Genomic DNA, 14309 nt, shown 5'->3' on the forward strand with positions numbered 1-14309 from the left:
GGGCTCAGCAGGGCCAGGCCGGCTGCCTGAGCCGTGGGGCTGCAGGGGATGGGGCAGGTGGGGTTTACCACACCACGGAGCACACCGAGTTGTGAGGCACCTAACTCGTGGGGTACACTAAGTCGTGGGGCACCCAGAGTGTGTGGGGTCCAGGGCTGTGGGGCACCCAAGTTGTGCAAGGGAGCCAAGATGTAGGGAAGCTCAAGGTGTGTGGAGACCTTGGGAGGTCCTAACCCATGGGGGCACCCAACCACGGGAGGTCCTAACCCATGGGGGGCACCCAACCACGGGAGGTCCTAACCCATGGGGGGCACCCAACCACGGGAGGTCCTAACCCATGGGGGGCACCCAACCATGGGAGGTCCTAACCCATGGGGGGCATCCAAGCCGCTGGAGGTGCCAACCCATGGCAGAAGCCAGGGAATGAGCCATCCAGGCCATGGGCTTCAGGATCCCAGCCCATGGGGCCCCTGAGCTGTGGGGGAGACCTGCATTGCAGGACTACCCAAGGAGCAGCACCTGGCTCTCAAGGAGCTGGGTGGGTGGCACAGGATGGGGGTGGGCAGCTGGTGCAGCCTGTCCTGGCACAACCCTGCACCGTGTGTGCCTTGCTGGCTGTCACACCAACCTTGGCAGCAGCCGGGATGTCAGGGCTGAGTCAACAGCAGTGGCTGAGCAAACAGCAGCCCCGGCGAGCAGGGGCGTGTTTGCTGGATCAGCCCCCTCAAAAACCCTTCGGTTCAAAGCACCAGTACCTGCCCCACCTCTTTGATCGCCTCCGGCACCAGAGCTGTGCAGGGAATGGCTGGGAACAGGTCCCAGCAGCCCTGGAGCAGGATGAGGCTGTGGTCAGGGAGTGCAGGGGCACCGTGATGGTGCCCACAGCTGGGTTACTGGGGAGCAGAGCAGGATGTGGCTGGTGCTGAGCTGGGCTGGTGAAGACAAGCTGCTGGGCAGGCATCCCAGGGGAGGCACCCACAGCCAGTCCCTGAGCCCAGCTGAGCACAAGGATGCCCAGTATCATTCAGTCCAAGGGGCACGGGGCAGCACTGCCCCCAGCCGTGGGGACAAAGCCATGGAGAGGAGGGTAACAGTGGGGCTTCCCTTCTCCCCACAGTCCACTGTCAAGCTGGAAGGAGGCAAACTTGTCCACGTGCAGAAGTGGGATGGGAAGGAGACTTCGCTGGTCCGGGAGCTGAAGGATGGAAAGTTAATTCTGGTAAGGAAACAAAAACATTTTAGACTGGGAGCTGGGGGTTGAGCCCAGGACATGGGAAATGGGGGAGGGGGCTGCCCTGGCTTGGCACAGCTAACCAACCCACCACTGCTGTTTCTGCCACCAGACTCTCACCATGGGCAACGTCGTCTCCACCCGCACCTACGAGAAGGCGACATAAGATGGTGTCCCCAGGTCCTCAGCCTGTCCCCTGGTGCCACACTCAGCCCCTCACTGCCTCCGTCCTCCCCCCGTGCTGGGCAGGACTCACCGTGGCCTCTGAGCCCCCTGCACCCACCAGGGCTGTCTCCTGTCCCCAACACCTGGTGGGGCTGCTCGGGGCTTGGGTGGTGCTTTGTGCTTTGGTTTTGTTGTTAGATTTTTTTTTTTATTAATAATGGGATAACCCACGTGGAAAAAACGAATAAAGGCCATGTTGTTACAGCTCTGTGTGCTGAGTTCACTTGCAAAAATGATTTTTGGGCGTGTGCTCAACTGTAGTGTTTGTTGAGCCACAAGGATCTATGGGGAGCAGCATGGGGGGGGGTAAATCCAGCCCAGACACCCTGGCAGTGATGGGGTTAAATTACCAGTGATTTCAGTAGCACTGGTTCTGTGGAAATAAGTTGTGACAGTTAGAGATGGGCTTTTCTGGCAGGAAGATTAGTTAATTCCCACTGCAGCTCTGCCATCAGTTGTCCAGGATCCAGGCAGGCTCCATCTCAGCCAAAGCCACCCGTGCTGGCAGGTGTGCTCTGCCAAAGTAGCAGCTGATGCTTCGTGCCCAGCACAGCCTGTGCCAAAGTCAAGGTCACAAGCACATCAGGTCTGAGTTTGGGAAGGGAACTGGCCCAAAAGGAGGGGCTTGGAACTGAGGCGAGAGGCACTGGAAAGGGCACAGCACGTGGAAAAGGGGCAGGCTGCCTGCAGCAGCCCCAAGTCCTCTTGCCACACCAAGGGGCCATGGCCAGCCCTGCCCTCACTTCCCCTGTGAGTGGCTCAGCTTCCCCCATGGTACCTTTGTTCCCATACAAGCCACCCCCAGCAAGCTTCCTCTGCAGCCACCACAGCCCAGAGCGACCGCAGGGAGGTGTGGGACAGCCCAGCCCTCTGCCATCCCTTCCCCCTGACCTTCAGCTCCAGTTACAAGATTTATGCTCCAGTTGCTCCTTAGTAGAAGGCACCAGGCTCCTCATAGGGGTCACCTCTCCACACACCCCCTTCCCACCCCAGGGAGCCTCTGAGAGCAGCCTGGGCTTTCAAAAACCCTTCAATGCTGGTCCCATGCAACCAGCCCTATTTTTTCTCTGCCAAGTGTGGAGCCTTCAAACCAAAAGACCCAGTACAAAGTACAACTGGAGATTGGAGAGATTTATTTTCCACCACTTACCAAAATGACAAACACACCAGTCAATGTTTGCTTAAAATATCTCCATTCCCCCACTTGCTTCTTAACTCTGTTTGCAGACAAAATGAATGACGCTGGGGGAGGGTTTGTACCAAAACCAAGCAGCTCCACAGCTGGGAGGATGTAGCCCCATCACAGGGCCCAGCAACAACCAGCCCTGACCCCAGCCTGGTGTAGGGACAAGCAAGGAGAGCATGGCTGTGTGGCTTCACAGGCACCAAGATGGGGGCTGATGTGACACAGGCTGGGTGCCCATCTGGGGGAGCTGAGGAGTGCTGGCAGCTCATCCACAGTGAGACACGAGGCTACAGGACAGGAGAGGTACTGATGAAGGGGTGTAAAGAGCCAGTTTTGGCAGGTGTGCCCATTGGTGAGAGAAAACAGTGCCCTGCACCTGTGGTAACAGAGGACAACCTGCGTCAAAGGCAACACCACACACCAAGCGTTACTCCTAGGAAAATTCCTTGTCCCTGGAGCAAGGGGCATGCTAGGGACTCAAAACACCAGTACCCCTGCCTGCTCAGTCCCGGGGCTTCTTCTTGTGCTTCTTTTTCTTCTTCTTCTTCTGAGTCTTGCTGGGCTTCCCAGATTGCTTGGTCCTCTTGCTGGCTGGCTGAGCTCCATCGCTCTCCGAGTCCGAGCTGTCCGAGTCTGACTCTGAGGACTGCTTGTTCTTGTGCTTCTTTTTCTTCTTCTTCTCCTAGTGAATGGAGGGAAAGGAATAAAGAACCTTGCATGTAGGAAAACTGTGCCCTTGTGCTCACCAGGGCAGCAAGACACTTTCTGTATTGGTGTGACAGGGGTGAGCCTGCTTGGACAAAAAAGGTGCATGAAGCTTCTGCCCCACAGCTGCGCCGGGTACCACAATGTGAATCTATGCCTGAAAACTGTTAAGTCAGCTCAGAAGACAGCCTTTGCCACCACTCAACACTCAAGAGATTACCCCATTATTGAAGGCAGGTCTTCATAAACAGAGGTTGGCAAGATGAAGGCCTTTTGCCAACGCATCCCTGTGGCCCCACACCATCACCACCCCACAGACTGCCAGGAAATGAGCGCTGATGCGCTGCAGCGCTAGTGACCACACACCCTTCTCCTTGCAGGGAAGTCAAAGAAATGCCAGTCAGAGCTTCCTGCAGCCCTCCCTAGAGGGGAGCAGGATGAGGAAAGTGCCCTTTTGCAAGCAGCAACTCTTTACACAATCCCCGAGCAGGCTGCTCCTCCAGCTCTCCCCACTTCCCACAGGCAGAGCCCAGGAGCAGCACTCACCCCCCTGGGCTGCTTCTGAGATGCCCTGAAGTAACAGCCCTGCAGAGCTCCAGACCTGACATTTAGATGCAGAACAAGAACAGCTGGTGCTGGAGTAAAGCTCACAAGGAGCTCTGAAAAGGATCTGACAGGAACTACCCTGGGATCAGCACCTCAGTCCACCTGGAACGGCAGCAGGCAGAGCATCCTCAAGCAGAGAAATCAGAGAATCATTGAATTGTTTGGGTTGGAAGGGAACTGAAAGATCAACTAGTTTCAAACCCTCCCTGTCATGGGCAGGGACACCTCCCACCAGCCCAGGTTGCTCCAAGCCACAACCAAGCTGGCCTTCAACACCTCCAGGGATGGGGCAGCCAAAGGTTCCCTGGGCAACCTGGGCCAGGGTCTCACCACTCTCAGCAGAGCACAGTAGAGCAATTTGTGTACATTTAATTAGAAAGCAGTACCCAGGGGAGAGGATCTGACCTGCTTGCACAAGCAGTGCCCCAGCTGCCTGCCTTGCTCTGCCTGTTGCTTCACCCTTTTCCAGCAAGAAGAAATGCCCACAGAAGCTCCCAGTGCCAACTGAGCCCTCCAAGCACCACGAGTCAGGAAAGGCCTGTGGGTGGGTGCTGGAGGCAGCCAGTGCTGAGCAGAGAGGTCCCAGTGACAGGGACAGAAGGAGCTCAGGAGGCATCATCCAGCATGGTCACAAACCAGCAAACATCCCAATCTGATCCCAGCTCAACTCACATTTCTAGTTCCCTGAATACCCCCCGAATTATCACACTGACCAACTCTCAGAACAAGACAGAAGGTATTTTTTCCAGGTGTATTTTAGGAAGATGCGTTAAAAAAAGAAATTACTGTCCTGCAAAATGGAGACATTTTCTCCCCTTCTTTTGGGGAAGAAAAGCAGCATGTAAAGGCACATGGAAAATAAGGAGGTGACTGGTGACAGCCAATATGGGCAAATCATGCCTGACCAATTTGGTGGCCTTCTATGACAAGGCTTCAGAGATGGTGGATGGTGACAGAGCAACTGACATCCTCTACGTTTGTGTAAAGGGTATGAGACTGTCCCACAAAACATCCTGGTCTCCAAACTGACAAGACATGGATTTAATTACCCTTTATGTGTGTAATTACCCTTTCAGTGAAGAAGTTTCTCCTAATACCCAGTCTAAACCTCCCCTGGTGCAACTTGTGGCCATTTCCTCTTGTTCCATTGCTCATTCCCTGGGAGCAGAGACCAACTCCCTCTGGCTCCAACCTCCTCTCAGGCAGTTGCAGAGCAAGAAGCTCTCCCCTCAGTCTCCTTCTGTCCAGGCTGAACCCTCACACTTCCTTCAGATGTTCCTCATAGGACTTGCACTCTATACCAGGAGGTATAGAGGACCCTTGCTAAGGCAGACAAGAAGCCACATTTGCCTCCACCCCCCACCTCTAACCAACAGAGGTTCAAGACAGCTTGTTCAGGGGGTCGCTGTGCACAGGCCGTGGGGAGCAGCACAATGGGAGATGGACAGTGGTCAAGTGACAGTCCCAAACATCACACACAAATGTGTTTTCCATTCCACTATGGAAGGGAATGTAATGGGAGAAGCCTGGAGCCTGCAGGCCAACAGCTCCACTTCTTTTCTTTGCCAAGCGTGTTCCAAATGACCCCAAGGCCACCCCTGGGCTTGCAGAGTTTCACTGGGAGACATTTGCTGTAAGTCACCCCTGCCCTGGCAGGGCTGTTAGTGCCATGCAGCAGCAAGGCCAAGGGCAGGGTTGTGCCAGTCACAGGACTACAGGTCCTCAGGGAGGCCACCCTCCTTGGCCAGCTGCTGTGGACATCCACAGCCACCCTAGAAGCTGAGCCAAGGGAGAGAAAACGAGCAGCTGAAGGGAACAGCCACACAAGAGATACCTGTGATTGGTGTCCACAGATATTTCCAGCTGCTCCAACCCAACCAGGCACAGCACAGAGCTGGCCATGGGGGCTGAAGGGGAGAGCCCAGCACTGACACTGGTGTTGTAGGTCCAGCCTAAGACACTCCCTCCCCACTCAGGCACCCACAGGTGCTGCCTCAGGCCTGGTACACACCCACCCCACCCAGGGGAAAAGGAACAACCCTGGCTGGAAATGAACTGGAAAGGATCCATGTGAGGAAAGGCCACTTCACAGAAGGAAACCCCAGACATGGCTGCATGTGCATGTTCACCCAGAAGACTCCAAGCTGAGAAACCAGCACTCATCTGTTGGAAACAAAAGCCAGAAGCAGCTGCTAAACACAGCATGAAAAATGAGGCAAAGAAAAGGAGGGGAATTCCCTGCTGTAACTGAGTCCTAAATCCCAACTCTGCATCATCTGCTGTGGGCCTGTAGGTGCTCAGGTAGCTCACACCAAGCCCTGTGAGCACCTCAAAGCCAAGTCCATGCTGGGTATAGGTATGGTTTAACAGCAAGGACATAGGGCTGTGATAGCCCCCCAGTGCCACCCATAATCTTCCCCTGAAGGGCAAATCACCTTCAAATTGCTTGGAGAAGAAGGAATGTCCTGAAGTGGGAACACAGAGAAGGCTGGATTCCCCGCTCCTTCCCAAGAGACATTTATTTCTTCCATTAGCTCCAGCCACTTCCAGACAAGAGCAGTTTCTACATGGAGACTAATATATTGGCTTACGGGAAGACAAGCCCATCCTGCCTGCATTTCATGTGGGAACAACATCCTCCTGGAAGAGTGGGGACACAAAAGGTCCAGCTAAAGACATCCACTTAGCATGGACTGTAGCACCAGATACCAGCTATCAATGAGGGACAACAAAGGAAGGGAGCTGGCAGCTGATTTAATGTGAAATGGAACCACTTTTTGGGAGGGGTGGAAGGGCAAAGACAAAGCAAGGTTTGGAGCTGAACACCAAGTGGAGAGTCCTCCAGAACTCCAGGGAAGACAGCAGAGGATTGAGTTCACCCCACATCAAGTCAACCCTTAGAAGTTACACATTTTTTGTAGCTTCACAATTGCACTACGATCACCAATGTCACCCAAAATTTGACAGTCTAAATTTTACTGTGGGACAACACCAGACTTACTACAAAGACCCCTACACAAAGAGGAAGGGCAGAAGCAAATTGTAACAGTCTTTAGAAGAGGAGGATGAGAAAGAGTTAAATCTTCTAGAGAAAGAGATGTAGCAAGGAGAAGTTTCTCAAGCTTTTCCAGCCTGTGCACATGGTGAGAAAGTTTGACAAAACCTTAACAAGTAACAAAGTTTCATTCCAGAGCTTGGGAAACTTTCTCAGGCTGAAGACAGGACAGGATGTCACACCACTCCCTTCAGGATTACAGGGAAATAAAAGTACACACGTGGACATTGTGCTGGTTGGGAAAAAAAACAACAAAGAACAACCCCCGCAAAACCCTCAGTCTCCCCTTTTTGGGGGCTTCTACCAGACAAACTGCTCTGACCAACACAGAAAAAGTGCTTCCAGTGCAGAACTGCAAGCACCACAGCACAGGCTGGACTGCAAACCCTGCAGAGGAAGGCAGCAGTGCCAGAGCTTCACACTTTCTGTAGCAGGAGGTCGTGCTGCTATGAAACCAGACTGCACCTCCTGTTACACCACGGATTCCTTGAAACTCCAACATCCCAGTTCTGGGAGACAAGGCTCCCAGTGAACTCCTAGGCTTAGCAGTGGACTCACTGCTTTGCAAGTGGGAGCATGTCTCTAGGTTACATATGGAGAGGGCAGTGTCAAAGCACAGGCTGGATTTCTGCCTCCAGTGATGACAGCAAAGCCCTGCCCTGAACTTCCACTGCCCTCCAGGACCCAGAGGTGCTGATGGATGGAGCTGATCTCAGCTCCCAGGCACACCCAGACACTCCCCCAGAACTGCAAATACTGCCTTTGTGTCAACATTTTGAGTGGATTTTGCCCAAGCAGACTCACAGTGCAATGATGCAGAGGGCCAACAAATATGAAGACCTGCAGGTTCCAGTTCCTTGCACCTCCTGTCCAATGTATGTAACCATCACAATTCTTCAGAAAAGGAATCAACGTGCTTCAAAATCACTCAACTCACAGCCCATGCTGGGAACTGGCATGCAGAAGAGCCATAGGCTGAGCTGTAGCCTGATATCAATGGTTCTACAGCTCTAGGTACTGTGAAGAAGCTGGCACTAAGAGGGCTCCACGATGGCACACAGACCGGTCAGGGCTGGAGGGAACATCTGGAGATCATCTAGCTCAACCTCTTGCTAGAGGGACTCCACAGCCTCTCTGGGCAACCCCTCCCAGTGCTTTGTCCCCCTCCCAGTAAAGAAGTTTTAACTTCTGTTCAGGTGGAACTTCCTGCTTTCCAGCCTGTGCCCATTGCCCCTTGTCCCATCACTGGGCACTACTGAGCAGTCTGGCTCCATCCTTCCTGCACCCAACCTTAGATACTTCCAGGCATTGATAAGGTCTCCCCTCAGCCATCTCTTCTCCAGGCTGAACAGTCCCAGCTCTCTTAGCCTTTCCTCATCAGGGAGATGCTCCAATCCCCCAGTCATCTTTGTTCCCCTCCACTGGACTCTCTCCAGCTGTTCCCTGTCTTCTGGGTCACAGCATTCCAGATGTGGCCTCACAACAGGCTCCCTCCTCTTCTTTGTAAGGAAGGTTACTCTGGGCTAGGCTTTAGGAATGTTACAACAGTTCATTCCTTCTAAAGGTATTTGATTTTGAGATAAGAAGGGAGTGTCCAGAACTCTCCAAGAACTTTATTTATTTTTCACCAGACCTTTTTTTGTGGAGTTAGGAGAGTTTATGTCTGTCCTTGTGAGAAAGTAGAACAGATTTTCAAATGTGTCTTTCTGCCTCTCCAGAGAGGTGCCAGCATTCATTCTAGGGTTTTTAATTATTAGAAAGAAAAAAAAGTTAAAATTCCACTGCCCAGTTTAATTCCAATCAAGATTCATTACGTAAACCTAAAGGTATTATTGCACCCCTTGTTTGAAAACCAGTCAGAATTAATCCAAGGAGAAGAATCAGCCTGTGATTATTAAACAAACACAGAGAAGTTCAGAAAAGCAGAGAGAGGACAATTAGAGAAGAGCAAAGTGTGTGAAGAGCTGTGCTCTAAGCTGATGTCATTTAAGAACTAGTAAAACAAGTACCAGCTACAAGTGAGGATGGACTAAGGCTTGATGAACTACAGGTCACAGACAAACAGGAATTGAGAAGGTGGGGCTTTGACATGAAGAGACACCATCTGCAAGCAGATTGCCTGGAAATCTTTCACATGGTGGGAGAAAAAGCAAAGTCTGCCAAAAAGCCATCACAGGTCACATATACCATGCAATTCCAGTGACTGTCATGAAACTAGCCCAGGGGTAATTGAGTTAATCAATGAATCTCAGCAGGAGATGGGATGATTTTGTAGAATTTAAATTAAAGGGGTTACTCTGTGGGAACAGCAGATCTTTTTTTGAAAGACAGACAGGAGAGTAGATCAGAGGGGGGCTCCTGGACTTGAAGCCCCCATGTGATTCTTATTCCTGTAAATGCTGTGGGGCTCAGGCGGGAGGAAAGTGAAAGAACTGAAGAACCACTGGGAAGGCAAGCTCAGGAAAAAGGGGGTGAGGACCCCAGAGTATCTCTGTAAGGAGAAGAAAGAGCATCTGGAAACTGCAAGGAAGCATCAGCTCAAGGAAACAGAAAACACTGAACATGAACAACCAAAGATGTTAATACTGTTGCTGTGACACTGAATGGTAGATAAGACAGCAGTTCCCCATCAACTCCTTCAAAAAGTAAATTCTACATTTATGTTACAAACATCAGAAGGGACAGGGTCAGCAAGGCAACTGATAGAAGGTAGATTGAGCTATTTCTTCTTTGTGCACATCCCCCCGGGGCTCCAGGCAAGCAGGGAAGCACATGGTGACACTCAGACAAGATCACAGCAGGCATCTGAGACAACAAGGGAGCTATTCATTTCCAGGATCCCACATCCTGCCTCCAGAAAGCTCAAAGTTTTATTTTCCAGCACTGGAAAACATCTGAAAACTTCTGATCTCCTCCTTGAGAAGGGAGGAAGATCAAAGGAACGAGCAAGATTTAAAGGAAGGTTGTTAACCCACAGACCAAAAAAAATGAGTAACAAATTCAGGACAGTGACCCCTATATCCTGGAGTCTCAGCAGGGCAAGACTCCACAGGGAGACCCCACCTGGAGGCTGGGCACTGACACGATAATGAGTTATTTGTGCACCTCTTAGTGTGATTTTTCCCCACAGCATTTACATAACAGTTATATGAGCTTTTACCAGCCAAACCATCACTGCTGCTACGGGGAAGAGAGCTCAAGGCAGGAGAAGCCAGCCCTGCTCAGGTATCACCAATATTTCTCACACTGCTCCATGGCAGGAGGAAGCCCAGTGTCTGGAGCTTGGAAAGGTTAGTGGCAGTTGGCCTGGGAGTTGGGAGATACCTCAGCTCAGGCACGTGCCTGGGAGAGCAGGAGAGGCACAAGAGCCTCTGTGTTTTCCGCTACAGCGTAACGACGCTGCACAGACCAGCCCAAGACATTCCTGAACAAGAGTCTACACAGCTAGGCAGCAAAAAGCACATCCCAGGGTGGAACCAGGCAACAGGATCTACAGTCAAGAGAGATCCTGCTCCTGACACTGGATCTACTATCCAGAGCACTCCTGGGCAAACATCAACTGCAGATTGGATGTGGAATTAATACTAACCTCATTTTGTACTGACTGGAGGGCAAACACACAATCATAGAATGGTTTGGATTGGAAGGAACCTTAAAAACCATCTAGATCCACCCCCCTGCATGGGCAGGGGCCACTAGACCAGGCTGCTCCAAGCCCCATCCAACCTGCCCTTTGACACTGCCAGGGATGGGGCAGCCACATCTTCCCTGGGCAACCTGGGCCAGGCTCTCACCACCCTCACACTCACAGATTTCCTCTAATATCTCATCTAAATCTCCCCTCTTCCAGTTTTAATCTGTTCCCCCTTGTCTTCTCCCTCCCTGCCCTTTTCCCAAGTCCCTTCCCAGCTTTCCTGGAGCCTCTTCAAGCACTGAAAGGTGCTCTAAGGTCTTCCCCAAGACAAACATCCCCAGCCACTCACAGAAGTGTCCCAAAGTGCCAGAAGCCATAATACCAGTGAAAAACATGACTGGAAGCCAAACTTCAGCCACCTCAACATGAGGAGAAACTTCTTTTCTGTGTGACAGAGCCCTGGGACAGGCTGCCCAGAGAAACTGTGGAATCTCCTTCTCTGGAGACTTTCTCATGTCGTCTGGACATGTTCCTGTGTGATCTTCCCTAGGTGTTCCTGCTGCAGCAGGGGATGGACTTCATGATCTTCAGAGGTCACTTCCAACCCCTATGACTCTATGAAGTCTAGATCTAGAACACATGTATATGTATAAACAGATTGACCACCAAAAGCTGCTGGTTTGGATTCAGCAATCCCCTACCTTTTATAATAGCACACCTTGAAGCCAGAGTTCAAACACTTGACATGAAAGGTCTCTTATCTCTTGGCATTTGGACTTCATGATCTTCAGAGGTCATTTCCAACCCCTATGACTCTATGAAGTCTAGATCTAGAACACATGTATATGTATAAACAGATTGACCACCAAAAGCTGCTGGTTTGGATTCAGCAATCCCCTACCTTTTATAATAGCACACCTTGAAGCCAGAGTTCAAACACTTGACATGAAAGGTCTCTTATCTCTTGGCATTTTCACACAGAAAACTATTGCTTTAGAGCCTGGAAAGGCAGTACTCTCCCTGTGCAAATACAGGTAGTGATTTTCCCCTGGTACGTGCAGATAAGCCTTGTTCCCAGAGTGCTGGCTGAGGCAGGACACCCACTGAGCAGGGCAGCCAGGGGAGAGAAAGGTGTGAGGGCAAGAGCAGTGGGAAGGGAGGGAAACAGAGACACTGGCAAGAACCACAGAAATTCAGGAAAATGAAGCAGTTTCTATAGAGCCCCAAAAAGTCCAGGAAAGAAAAAATATCAATCCTTTTCTCACTCCAAGAAATCCCTTTTGAAGAATGTGCATGACAGCACAAAAGCACCTTAAAGACAGTTTTATGAGAATAAGGGCAGAAAGTGTAAGAATTATTAAAACGTCTGCAGGGGAGTCTACAGAATCAGCACAAAACTGAGCCACTTGCTCACAACCACATTGCTGTAGCAAACCCCAGCTGTGACTACATAGAACAAGGGATCTAGTTCACTTTTCCAGGTCAGTAGTAAAGCACTTGTTACCTTTTTCCTTTTTTTTGAAGAATCATCAGCCCCGCTGGTCTTTTTATCTCTTTCACATCCTGCTGCTGTCACCTCTTCTTCCTCCTCCTCTGGAATGAGGCTGTATTTGGTACCTCCAGGCTGCATAAAACACTCCTTGGTAAAATGACCTGTAAAACAGTGTTTGATGGAGCAACCCACCTCTGTTGGTTTTTTTTTAAACTGCATTTCAGACACTTGAAGTGCCACCAATAATCTTATCTTTACTAATCACAGTAAGATAAAACTACACTGCACATTTTTTGTCCTAGCATTTGAGCTTGTTTCATATGCCCTCATTAAACAAACAGGGAGCAAACACAACCCAGGGCATTTTGGAATGATCAGTCAGGAAAAAACTAAGGGACTCTTGCCTGAAAAGGGCAATTGGTAGAAATGTGGCTGCACAAGGGCTTGAACAGCATGGAAAAGTGTATGGGAAAAGGGAGTTAACAGGTGTAACAGGCACACAGTAAAGAAGACCAATGGCACAAATATAGAGGAAATCAGCTCCTCTGGTTCTACCCTTTCTAGTCTGGAGACACTGAGGTTGACCCACCAACAGTTGTAGTGGAGACTTTGACAGACAACATCTCCCTGCCTGTTAGGAATAGGTATCATCATTGAACAGCAGACTGGAAATATGGACAATCCAGTTCAGTTTGGGGTTTTTTTTAAATGCTATTTTAAAGGTAGTTTTCTATCACTACAGAGAACAATGCTCATTACTAACCTTCTCCAGAACACCATGAACTTCAATTCAGTATTTACTCTATAGCTAAATAACATAAAACAGGTAGGGTGCAGCAAAAGCTCCATGTACAGAAGAATTACTTTATGCCTCAGCAATTTGCACAAGCTCTTAAAAAGGCATCACATAAGCCAACATCCTGCTGCTTAACCATTCTATGATTCCACTGATGGTTCTGCAGAATGATCTGAGCTGGTGAAGTATTTTTCTTTTTTAAAATGCAACATGGGAATGAGCCCTTGGCTGTGAGACATAGTAACACAAACACTGCAAGAAGGGAAACTGCACTGACCCTCAGAGGGAAGGTTCTTTACAGGAATCACAAAATAATTAAATGGTTTGAGTTGGAAGGGACCTTAGAGACCATCCAGTCCCAACTCCCTGCCACGGGCAGGGACACCTCCCACCAGCCCAGATTGCTCCAAGCACCATCCAACCTGCTTTTGAACACCTCCAGGGATGGGGCAGCCACAGTTTCTCTGGACAACCTTTTTCAGTGTCTCACCACCCTCACACTAAAGACTTTCCTCTAATACTTAATCTATACCTCCACTCTTCAAATTTTAATCCATCTCCTCTTGTCCTCTCACTATGAACCCTTGAAAAAAGTCCCTCCCAAGCTGCCTTGTAGGCCCCCTAAAGGATGAGATTTATTTTAAAAATATCTATAAAAGGAGTTTAGCTGAATCTTCCTTTTTCTCAACTATGTAGTTGTCCTCTAAGACACGGGGAAGCAAAACTCAGTCCTTATACAGCAAGACACCACCATGAGACAGATGTCAACCCAATCCTACCTACAGGTTAGTGCCTGGTTTGGCTACAGAAGAAGGCAATGTTGAAGGACACACCTTTGCACCCACATTTCTTGCACACAGTGTTCAGGACAGCTTCAAGAGTGATCTTCTGACTTGTGTAGTCTCTGAAGGTACGTTTCTTCCTCTCATCCTGACTGGAAAGAGAAGGACAGTTCCTTTTTCAACCACCTCTCCTCTTTAACCCTCTATATTGATATGGACATGATCTTAACACAACTTTTTTCTAATGTTGCTCTAAAAGCACCACTTGGCTAAACCCAGGAACAGAGCTGACCAACCTCTAGTGGGAGGTGTCCCTGCCCATGCAGGGGGGTTTGGATCTTGATGATCTTTAAGGTCCCTTCCAACCCAAACCCAAACTATTCTATGATTCTACGATAGATGCCCACAAAGCAGGAAAATAACATTATTTTATTTGACCTGCAAGAGACACTGCCACAAAAAAAAAAAAAAAGTAGACAAATTTAAAAAGGTAGACAAAGAAGCTCTGAAACATCTGAGCAGTTCAGATTTGATTTTGTAGCATGTGGAAGTGAGACAAATCCCAGCTGGAAGAAACAATCCTCCCAGCACAAGCTG

At 50.0% G+C, this 14309-nt stretch overlaps 2 protein-coding genes across 2 annotated transcripts in view; one reads left to right on the forward strand and one right to left on the reverse strand.

The window, feature by feature from the left end:
- FABP3 (fatty acid binding protein 3, muscle and heart (mammary-derived growth inhibitor)) overlaps positions 1–1397 on the forward strand; it is a 62555-nt gene extending 61158 nt beyond the window's left edge. The window contains exons 3-4 of the mRNA XM_009995162.1: positions 1118–1219; positions 1344–1397. Of these exons, the coding sequence (XP_009993464.1) occupies positions 1118–1219; positions 1344–1397 (156 nt within the window). The remainder of the gene's footprint in view (positions 1–1117; positions 1220–1343) is intronic.
- Positions 1398–3144: 1747 nt separating this feature from the next.
- The window catches only part of ZCCHC17 (zinc finger, CCHC domain containing 17), a 16612-nt gene continuing 5447 nt past the window's right edge, over positions 3145–14309 (reverse strand). Inside the window, exons 5-7 of the mRNA XM_009995150.1 lie at positions 13764–13864; positions 12147–12295; positions 3145–3318 (exon numbers count right to left, since the gene is read on the reverse strand). Coding sequence (XP_009993452.1) covers positions 3145–3318; positions 12147–12295; positions 13764–13864 — 424 coding nt within the window. The remainder of the gene's footprint in view (positions 3319–12146; positions 12296–13763; positions 13865–14309) is intronic.

The sequence above is a fragment of the Chaetura pelagica genome, unplaced genomic scaffold (genome assembly GCF_000747805.2).
Source record: "Chaetura pelagica isolate M959 unplaced genomic scaffold, ChaPel_1.0 scaffold273, whole genome shotgun sequence".
NCBI classification, from domain to species: Eukaryota; Metazoa; Chordata; class Aves; order Apodiformes; family Apodidae; genus Chaetura; species Chaetura pelagica.